Source organism: Scomber scombrus, chromosome 2 (assembly GCF_963691925.1).
Source record: "Scomber scombrus chromosome 2, fScoSco1.1, whole genome shotgun sequence".
In the NCBI taxonomy this organism is placed as follows: domain Eukaryota; kingdom Metazoa; phylum Chordata; class Actinopteri; order Scombriformes; family Scombridae; genus Scomber; species Scomber scombrus.
In genome coordinates this window covers 21,142,835-21,153,213 of record NC_084971.1, presented here as the reverse complement: position 1 = coordinate 21,153,213, position 10,379 = coordinate 21,142,835, and the positions used below count along the sequence as shown (strand labels likewise).

The 10,379-nt window shown below is 39.4% G+C and overlaps 2 protein-coding genes across 2 annotated transcripts; one reads left to right on the top strand and one right to left on the bottom strand.

Annotated features, from left to right (window-relative positions):
* Positions 1–309: 309 nt before the first annotated feature.
* rps6 (ribosomal protein S6) lies at positions 310–5,122 on the top strand. The gene is made up of 6 exons (XM_062434466.1): positions 310–364; positions 989–1,120; positions 1,921–2,131; positions 2,590–2,736; positions 4,496–4,653; positions 4,990–5,122. The coding sequence occupies exons 1-6, from the start codon at positions 359–361 to the stop codon at positions 5,083–5,085; spliced, it is 750 nt and encodes a 249-aa protein (XP_062290450.1). The 5' UTR covers positions 310–358; the 3' UTR covers positions 5,086–5,122.
* A 1,146-nt stretch (positions 5,123–6,268) lies between these two features.
* LOC133986182 (perilipin-2-like) lies at positions 6,269–9,547 on the bottom strand. Its single transcript, XM_062425988.1, has 6 exons — positions 9,527–9,547; positions 8,998–9,205; positions 7,997–8,079; positions 7,643–7,892; positions 7,415–7,551; positions 6,269–6,592 (listed from the first exon to the last, which is right to left on the bottom strand). The coding sequence occupies exons 1-6, from the start codon at positions 9,545–9,547 to the stop codon at positions 6,269–6,271; spliced, it is 1,023 nt and encodes a 340-aa protein (XP_062281972.1).
* Positions 9,548–10,379: the final 832 nt, after the last annotated feature.

Below are 10,379 nucleotides of genomic sequence, written 5' to 3'. Positions count from 1 at the left end.
ATATTTACACACAAAAACTGTATTTTTTGTCTATTTGCGCACTAATCTTTATGTGGTGTGTGCGTGAATACAATATATCGTTTAACAAATTAAGTCAATATATGAAAGCAGGAGCATAATAATAATTTTCAGATATTTATTTTAATTGTGTTGCGTTGGTTGACATCAGTATCCTGTATCTGTTTTTCTTTCCTGTCTTCTTTTTTTTTTAAAAGAAAAAAAAACACCTTTGGCTTGATTAGAAAGAAAAAACCTGGTGATGCAGTTATCGCGAGAACATTTCAGGGCTATGTGAGATCACGGGGAGGATATCCGGTCTCTTTTCCGTGGCGGACCGTCGTTGGGTCGGTTTGACAAAATGAAGGTACAAAGTTTCCGTCCAGATATTTCTTTAATTAAAACCATTTTCTCTAAAATACTCCGACATGTTTAATGTGTTAACTCTGAACTGCGAAGCGGTGCAGTTTGAAGTCGCGGTCCCTGCTCTGCGGCTCAGGATGAGCTTTGATTGAGACGTGAGCTAAATGCTGACTGAAGCTCAGTGAGCTATGGAAACATGGCAGACAAATGTGCATGGAGTCAAAAGTCTCCGTTCACTAAGAGAGAGAGAGAGAGGGGGGGGGGGGTTCTAACCTGTGTAGTTAACGATACATGAGTCTTACATGGTATTCATGTTTGCCGGTTCAGACGGTCACATTTAAACTGGTTGTAAGTTTGGTTACCGGCGGGCAAGCTAACAGGCCTCTGTCGCTCTCTGACCGAAACATTAGCCCACAAACGCAACGTGCGCTGTCTCTGCTCTTTTATGCGTGTATTTAGTACTGAAAATGTTTATAGAAGCTCACCTGCGACTTTAAATGAGTATAACTTGTTTAAAGTGACACACAACTAAGGTATTTGCTATATCTACCTGGTGATAACTTGTCAAAGTGTGTTGAACTGTGAGCTTTAGTGAATAACATGTCTCTATCTCTCTTTTGTGTTTCAGCTGAACATCTCATTCCCCGCTACTGGCTGCCAGAAGCTGATTGAAGTTGATGATGAGCGCAAGCTGCGTACTTTCTATGAGAAACGTATGGCCACAGAGGTGTCTGCTGACCCTCTGGGAGATGAGTGGAAGGTGAGCATCAGTCTTATCTGCTGTGATCTCTTCAGGTCTGATTTTTCAATGTCAGACTTGAAGGAAGCAGCACGTGGACTTGAGTTTGACATGTTGTAAATGTGGCACACCAGTAGACCCTTTCTGATTAGTCCGTAGTCATTAAGGGGGGACAGCGTGTTGCCAGAGTAACTGTGGAGCTGCTTACCAGATGCAACCTTACCTGTAACCATGGATGGTTGAACTGCAATGCTCTCTCATTGTGTCATTGTTCAGGAGTATTGGTGTCCCTTCAAATGTGCTTTGTATGTCAGGTGGAGGTAGCATTATGTTTATTTGGAACAGCAGAGCAGCTTACCAGATGCGACAGACCTGTAACCATGGCTGATTGAAACAGCATTGCTTGCTCAATATACTTTACAGCAAGTTGTCTCACAAAGTTTTTATGTTGAGGATTTAAGAGAAATATATTGTCATGTACAGACACAGAAGATGGCAACATTGAAGGTTTCTAAAGAGCTCTACTTTCAACTAGTGTATATGAGAAGAGGGAAATGAGAAATTAAAATACATACAAGTGTACATTGATTGATAAATAGTAAATTGCACATAAGTGATGGAAAGAAGTGTTAGAAGTAGAAAATCTCACAGGCCTGTGTGCTTTGCCTCTTTTAAACACATGATTGAAGGACTGCTCTCACTAAAAGCTTTTGTGGTCAAAATCTGTAAAATTGTCAAGTTTAATCATTAAAGTTTGATCTAAATGTTCTGTGTCACCTGTCACTTTGACAGTCGGGTAACTGTTTTCTCTACATTCAAAGGGCTATATGGTGCGCATCAGCGGAGGCAACGACAAACAGGGCTTCCCCATGAAGCAGGGTGTGCTGACCCACGGCCGTGTGCGCCTGCTGCTCAGCAAGGGCCACTCCTGCTACCGTCCCCGCAGGACTGGTGAGCGCAAGCGCAAGTCTGTCCGTGGTTGCATCGTTGACGCCAATCTCAGCGTGCTGAACTTGGTCATCGTCAGGAAAGGTAACATGTTAAATTTTTCTCAAGGTCAAAGATTGGGCCCAGAATTCAATTACTAACGGTAAACTGAAAGTGCACCCTTGTTCAGACTTACTTGCGACTCAAACCCAAATTTAAAAATGTCTCAATAAACGAGATGTTGATTGCACACCAGTAGACCCTTTCTGATTGGTCCGTAGTCATTAAGGGGGGACAGCGTGTTGCCAGAGTAACTGTGGAGCTGCTTACCAGATGCAACCTTACCTGTAACCATGGATGGTTGAACTGCAATGCTCTCTCATTGTCTCATTATCGCTCTGTATGTAAAGTGGAAGGTTATTTGGGAAGCACCGTTATGTTCAAATCTGTCAGAAATAAATACTTGTCTGACAATTTTATTTGTTGAAAGTAATTTTGGTACAAAAGATGTCAGCAATGTGAAGTTTTCCATCACTGAACTGTATTGATTTGGTTATTCTCAGGTGAGAAGGAAATTCCCGGGCTGACCGACAGCACCGTCCCTCGCCGTCTTGGTCCCAAGAGGGCCAGCAAGATCCGCAAGCTCTTCAACCTGGCCAAGGAGGATGATGTCAGACAGTATGTTGTGAGGAGGCCCCTGTCCAAAGAAGGTAAGATTACGGCAGTTTCTGCTTTACAGTTTGTCTTTTGGCTGATTTAAATGTAGGCAGGTTTAATGGGCTATGGGATGAGCTGGCACTGAAAACAGAAGTATTGCCACAGTTTTTAAACTTTAACACACTTTAAAAATACTTGACAATAACAATGATTAAAGCATTGAAGACATGATAACGTTAGTAGTACTTGTCTTTTGGCTTTTATTTCATGTCTTGGTAATTCAGCTTCTAACTTTTTAGGTTTTAGAAAACATCTTGATCATTTAGCTAAAACAGTGACCAGTGTTGAGATATAAATTGTTTTGTAAAAATTCACTATTTGTTTATGTATGGATCGAACCATAGTATGTAGTTTTTATTGTAGTTCCTCAGTTTCATTTGTTAGTTTCCTACACACAGGAACACTCGACCCCTTCACATTTATCAGATCCTGCATGTATTGAGAACAGCAAGAAAGTAATGTTTAGGTCCTATGACACACAAAAAATCAAGCCCAAATGTAGGGTTTGGGATGAAAAAAAGCCATCATAGGAGACAGTTGTTGCAATATGTGCAAGGACATATACACTATATGAATTAATATTAGGGTTCAGTAACTGTACACAATTCTGTGTACAGTTACACAATTTTGTGTACAGTTACCGAACCATAATGTTAAGAGTGTAAGTACCCCAGTTTTCGGATCATGGTTCACGTTTTTGGTACAGCAGATAAGAGGTAAATGTCCAACAATGGTTCATTGGTAATAACTATTACTGACAGTATTTAGTGCTTTTATGCTGATGGTCTAACTGTATGTAAAATTGTTCAATCTAGCTCCATCTCCAGCAGCTACAATAGTAACATGCTGCTTAGACACTGATCATTCAATACAGAGATGACACACCATAACTTAATAGTGTTGCACTCTGTCAGTTTTATGGGTCTCTCCTAAGCTGGTTAGCATACATCTATGAGGATGCTACAGCTAAGTGGTGCAATGCCGAAATGTTCCTGTTGGAACAGGTGGGTTATTAAACTATTTTGACAGTGATAGTTTGGGTCACGGAGTGTACCTAACTTGGGAAAGGTGCATACTGAACAGATCAGCATCTATTTGTCAACTAGAATATGTGAGGTTATTTGTGATATTAGGCTTATAGTCTATTCTGGGGCCAAAGCAAAATAAGCAGCCTTTTATATTTTTGCATCATAATTCAAGTACTACATGGCAAGAATTGAGTCCGACAGCTGTTCCTCTTGACAAGTTACCTGTCTTCCTCTTTATAAGTCCTGTATTGCTATTACAGCCTTAAATCAGTACTACAAACTCCATAATATTGCACTGTTTGATAATAGGCCCTCCTTCTAGCTGTGTTTGGAGAAATGTTTTGTATATTGACTTAAAAGTGACTGGGCTTATTCAGGACTTTTGCCAAAATGGTGAGCTGGGTACTAAAGTCACATGATGACCATACCAGATACTGTAGGTGCGACTGTTCCACACTGCTGAACGTGCACACTAGAAGCTTCTCAAAAGTAAATTAGTGATAGTGAAACAGAAGATACTGCTTGTTTTGATGATGGCTGTTTGAATTGGCTGTGGGACTTGTCTCACTACTGATGGCACAGTTTTGGGTCCTTATGTCAAATTCAACTATTGCCAATTATGAGGCAAAGAGTAATAAATGAACACTTTCTGCTTAACTGTGGTAACCTCACCTGGCTTTTAAATACGTGATCAATAAACATTTCTATCCCGTTTCTTCGGCAGGCAAGAAGCCCAGAACCAAGGCTCCCAGGATCCAGAGACTGGTGACGCCCCGTGTGCTGCAGCACAAGCGCCGCCGCATTGCCCTGAAGAGACAGCGCACCCAGAAGAACAAGGAGGAGGCATCTGAGTATGCCAAGCTGCTGGCTAAGAGGATGAAGGTAAGTGTCATTGTTGTCTTGTCTTATTAGTGCTCAGCTACACAGAAAATGTTCCAGAAAAGTGAAACGGCTCAATTATGAACATTTCTTATAAAAGATACTTACCTGCCTCTGTAACTGAGTGAAATGTTACTGTTTTAACTGTTAACATAAAATTCACTGTTCAATTCAATTTAAAGGTCAATTTATTTTTGAGGAATTTCATTGCAATATCTAGCTGTGATTAGCCCTCTTTATTTAACTGTGATAAGGATAAGGGGGATTTGACCAGTTTGGATGCAAATGGTTGTAATTTTGAAAGTGAAACATTTCTGACACATTTCTTCTTCCAAACAGGAGGCTAAGGAGAAGCGCCAGGAACAGATCGCCAAGAGGCGCCGCCTTTCTTCTCTGAGGGCATCTACATCCAAGTCAGAGTCCAGCCAGAAGTGAAATCATTAAGTCAAATAAAGTAAAGTTTTGCTGAAAATACGGTGTCATGTAATGTTTTTCTGAATTTTGGGAGCCATTTTATTTTAGGCACTTACTAGAGTTCAGTTGATATCATGTGGAAAATTCCTGAATCCAAACAATATCAAAAAAGCCAAATTGTAGTTGAGCAGCATGTGTGTTAACTGAAAACTTTACTTTTTTAAAACTAATTCTTGTAAATTGTCAGGATTTTGCAATAAAGTAAAAACTTATTTGAACACATTGCTACTTGGAGGGCTGAAATGTTAGTCTGTGGTGCAGACTGAGCCCAATATACATGTTACAATCCATTGTCACTAAACAACTTGCATAACCCTTTCTCACAGCTGACATTTTGACATGTCAAAGCAGCAGCACAGGTTAATTTAATAACTGAAAACCACTCATCAGGTAAAGGAGTATTGTATTTATATCAACTGAGGATTTGATACCTGTGGAAACATTGGGTAGTAATAGTGAAATAAAACTGATTTGGACTGTAAAGTGATTGTTGAAGCCATAAGCTGTAATGATTCAATAAGGTCCCTGCTTGTCACAAAGATCCTTTAAGTAGCTGGAACTGAAATGTTGGCTTGAAATTGGTTTGTGGCAAAGTGTTTCTAGTTTAACACCCACTCATCTGCTCTGACATTTTATATTATAAATTCAGTGTTTCGATCAGACTGGTGTGATGGTATGGATGAGGTCTGGAGGAGGTGTTGTACTTTGATCCACAATCCTGAATAAAACCTGGCCTTAATTCTCTACATATACTTGAATAGTGAACTGGTAACTTACATTTTTTTTTGTCCCATTGTGGAAAGTTTGAGGGCACGAGAGTATTTAGTAAAGAGCGATTTTGGACACAATTCTGATCTTAACAGGTTTGGTCGTCAGTGATAGTTAATGTGGCAACTGACCAAGGTTCGAACCTAATGCTATCAAACCAAAACGCCTGGGTTACCCAAGATAAACTGGACAACCCACTAATTCAGCTTTGTGAGACATATTGAGCCACATGATATCTTAGTGGTGTAGTTGTAAATAAGACAAGGACATGAAGTTCATGAATCTTCAAAAATACTTTAATATACAAAAAAATATTCAGGTTGCAATTTTTTCTGACAGCTGTTACTTTTGCACACAAAAATGTCAGTAGCCTAGATCAACGGGGCACACATCCTTTAACATTACATCCATTTTCAAACATAGATGTCTTGACAGCCCTTCTCATCCTGCAGTTAGGTGTAACCTTCGGGGGGATTTTAACCACATCCTTGTAAGCCATGGGGGCCTCTGCAGCCTTGAGGCAACTCCTATCTTGACTGGAGTGGTTTTGTTGTGATGAAGGGCGGCCTACGTGGTACATCTGGGAGATAAATATGAACACCTGATGCTGGAGATACTGGGGGACTCCCTGGAGACTCCAGGACAAGGCCAGCCAGCTGGTCTGAAGGTCCCGAAGAAGACCTGGTGACCTGGACATGACCTGTTGATAAGAGGACCAAAAGTACAAATTCAGTGAAAGCTGGATATATCACAGACTAATTCTCTTAACCTCATAAATTACAAAAAAAAAATGCTCTAGGCCTTTTTTTCCCATGAGGGATATTTTGACATGTGACAGTAAGAAAATCACAGGTCTAAATAATAAAATGAATCATGTTTTAAATGTAGCTGCTTCAGTTTCAGGGTCCTGGCAATGCATCTGCTGGCTCATTGTCACATTGTCATGGCCCACTTGGACAACTTGGACTTGGACTGAAATGAAGCTGTTAATGTTATTAGTAAACCTGTGCTTTGCCTGCAAAATGTCAGCTGTGAAAAGTAACTAATGTGTTAAAAAAGTTAATCATTTGATTCAGAGCAAAAGCTGATTTAAATACAAGTACTAAATAACCAAAGACAATTCTTATACTTATATTTTCTTTTAAAAAATTAAATGTTACTTTTTGAATTTGGAAGTGAAAAGGAAAACAGAATTATTTCCTGTAAATATTTGAAAAAAAAAAAAAAAAATTCTTCACAAGAACTGCAACAAAAACTTGTGATTACAAAGATTATGTGATAATGATAGTGTCAAAATATCTGCACACTGTCGAGCACTTATACAGCTTAATTTATGTTGTTTTAGTCCTTATCTTCTTAAATGAAGTGAGTACAAATGATCAACAGTGTGTTTGATGGCCTGTATGCTGATTAAATGACTGAAAATATCAGTATCACTTTGAACAATTTGATGATCATGCTAACAGTCTGCTTCATACACACCCACCACTCTACCTCTTATGAAACTGTACTGACAGCACACCTCAACAGACTGCATCTTGGCCCCAGCCTTGTGATAAGTCCTTCTGCACAGCTTGGCAGTAAGTGTCACCAGCCTCACATGGTATCTTCTCCTGAGTGCAGCTGCCTCAAAATCCTCCACCAAGTGGGTTTCTTCCTCTATAAAATACGCAAAAAGGTATTTTGAAAGACAGACAAAGGTGTACGTTTTTGAGTGTGACATCAGCAGCATCTACTGTACACTACATACTTTTTTCTTCCTCTGTCGGAGGAAGCACTCTGTCCATCAGAGCCTCAGACATGCTCAGAGCAGAGTCCAGTCCTATACTGACCACTCTTATGGCCGTCTCCAAAACTGCATGGTTAGACTGCTCGTCATCCTGCTGCATCCTTTCAATAACGCAGGCAACAGTGTGATGCACACAGCCCAGAGTTCCATTAGCTGCAATGTTCACCACATCCCAGATCTCCAGCATCTTGTTCTTAGCTTCGATAACAATCTTAGTGAAACAAGCAACAGAAGAGCACAGAGAGGGATCTCAGAGGAACTGTGCAATTTGTATGAATTCAATTTCTAAGGATAAAAAGGAAAAGATGATTTTACCTGCTCTGTGGGTGTGTGAAGCACTGGGAATGTAGTTTCCAGCCAGTCAAGACTTTTACATGCAACATTATTTGCAATGGAAACTATGGATATATTACAGACAATGAATCTATTACTGAAAAGTTGTCAATACAACAGCAACTTGCAGCCACTACCTTCATTTAGCAAATATGATGACCCCATTATGCCTCATCTGCATCTTTTGTTTTCCAAAAAGAAACCTTGAAGTTATTCTTAGCACTTGATTTTAATTGGACATAAATTATTCATTTGGATACTCATGAGTTTATGTATGAAACATATTTTTAGATTAAATGATCATCACTTGTTAGGGATGGGGTTGCATTACCTTTAGAAATAGGTTCAAGCGTTAGTTTAGTTTTTAGCCCATTACAAAATAAGTTGGGTTATTGATCAAAAATTTTAAAAATAAATCAAAAAATTTCTTCACTGCTCTATCCTGAGTTTTCCCTGCTATGTATCACAGATTTTGGAAAGCTGTAGCTAGAGCCCTAACAAACATTCCATGTACATTAGAGTAAAAACAATTAACTAATTAATGGACTTTAGTCATTTGATAAAAATGTATATTCAACAATCTTGATAATCATGTAATTGATTAAGTCAGTCTTTAAGAAAAAAAATCAGAATATTACCTGGTTTAAGCCTCAAAAATGTGACAAATTCTCTGCTCTTTTTTATCTTTGGGTTTTAAACTCATTTGATTAAACTAACAATTTTATTACATCAATTTTGGCTCTAGGATCTTGTGACAGGAGTTTTCCCATTATTTTCTGACACTTTGACTAAACAGTTGATTAAAAAAGATAAATTAGTAGTTGCAGCAATGCAAATTTACTGGCAACATCTTCCTCTATACCTAAAATCCAGATCACAACAGACTAGCATTTAAGGCTGAAAGTATATGAATATAAACAGGGATTATAGTGTATGACAATATAGCCTAAAAAGTCACAGAAAATGGTTCCACCACCACCTACTTTGGGGCTCCAGTTTAACAATGACGGGTGAAAATCTGTCAGATGCCACCGAGCCTAAAGCTGTCACACTGTTCTCCAGCACCTCACACACAGACCTCAGGCTGGGGTGGCTGCTCTTAGTGTCAGTGTACAAGACTGACAGCTGGGCATAAGCAGAGCTAACCATGGGCAGCTTAGCCAGTCTGGCAGCTACACCCACCTGGACCTTCTGTAAGAAACCAGCAGATACAAAACCTCAGTTCAGATCCAGCTTTCAGAGAATTCACAGTAAAAATGACTTTGTTGGCTTCCATCTGTCGAGCATTTGTTCTTTAAGTGTAAGTCTAGTTACAGCCAATCAAAACACATAAGTCCCTGGAGTGAAATATCAAAATATAAGTCCTTAAGAAAATTCTTACGGGGGACTTTTATTTCTAAGTTTGGGAACTCAACAAACTATGATTGCAAAATTCAAACAGAAGCTATTTTACGGAAAAAGTCAAACATTCAGCTGTTGATGATGAGGTTAATCTGACTCCATTGTACTCACCTGGTTGTTGTTCATCGGCATGTTTCGTACACTTTGATGGAGCAGGAAACAGAAAAAAAAGGTTTGAAATGTAAAAACTTCCTTGTAGAATTCATTGGCCTAAAAAAGGGAGGATTCAACAAAATGCAACACTCACCCTGCAGAATGTTTCATAGAAAAGCTGTGGTTCACATTGCGCGGTCGGTCAATCAATTAGAGCTCACCTGTTCTCGTGCACGGTAAATGCAAGGTTGGATCAGGTGGAGCCCTCGCGAGTATATTTAGGGTTAAGATTAATCTCGCGATAGTTTTGAAAATAACCCTCCTACTGGCATCCCCCCCCCCCCCCCCCCCCCCCCCCCCCCCCAGGATGGCGAAGTCATGATTCTCCTCACTGAGTGTGCAAGTTACTCAACAAAAATGATGATTTGATGAGTTATCAGAAATATTTATTTATGTATTTTTTCACCTAAAGGACACTAAATCACTGTTGAAAAGCTGTAAAGTGCAGTGTATTTACCCTGCAGCGCGGCACGTTTACATATAGCTAAATAATATTTTTTTAATTCTTGGAAGATTTTTGTTCAATTGTTGACAAAAAACTTGAGAAACAGTGAGTCCAAAACCAAATACTTTTATATCTGATTTTGCACTGTTTTTTTTAGGAGGAGTCAGTGGAGTCCTGCAAAACATATAGATCATCTCAAAAGGAGTTTTGCTCTCTCTGTGACGATTATCATAAATTTCAGGAACAATTCCTCCCAGCTGACAATGCTGCCCACCAAAGTGCACCTGATTTTTGCAGCACACAGAGGATAAAATGACTACACAGTGAGCCTGGTATTTTGTTCCAGACCCTTTAGAAGTGATCCAC

What these genes read in the sequence shown, in the direction of transcription:
- rps6 (XM_062434466.1), top strand. An exon ending in GAGGCCCCTGTCCAAAGAAG is followed by an intron (nt 2,737 to 4,495) that starts GTAAGATTACGG and finishes TTTCTTCGGCAG; the next exon opens with GCAAGAAGCCCAGAACCAAG. An exon ending in TGCTGGCTAAGAGGATGAAG is followed by an intron (nt 4,654 to 4,989) that starts GTAAGTGTCATT and finishes TCTTCCAAACAG; the next exon opens with GAGGCTAAGGAGAAGCGCCA.
- LOC133986182 (XM_062425988.1), bottom strand. Translation starts at nt 9,547, where the DNA reads ATGCCGATGAACAACAACCAG. An exon ending in TGTTAAACTGGAGCCCCAAA is followed by an intron (nt 8,080 to 8,997) that starts GTAGGTGGTGGT and finishes ATATATCCATAG; the next exon opens with TTTCCATTGCAAATAATGTT. An exon ending in TCCGACAGAGGAAGAAAAAA is followed by an intron (nt 7,552 to 7,642) that starts GTATGTAGTGTA and finishes CGTATTTTATAG; the next exon opens with AGGAAGAAACCCACTTGGTG.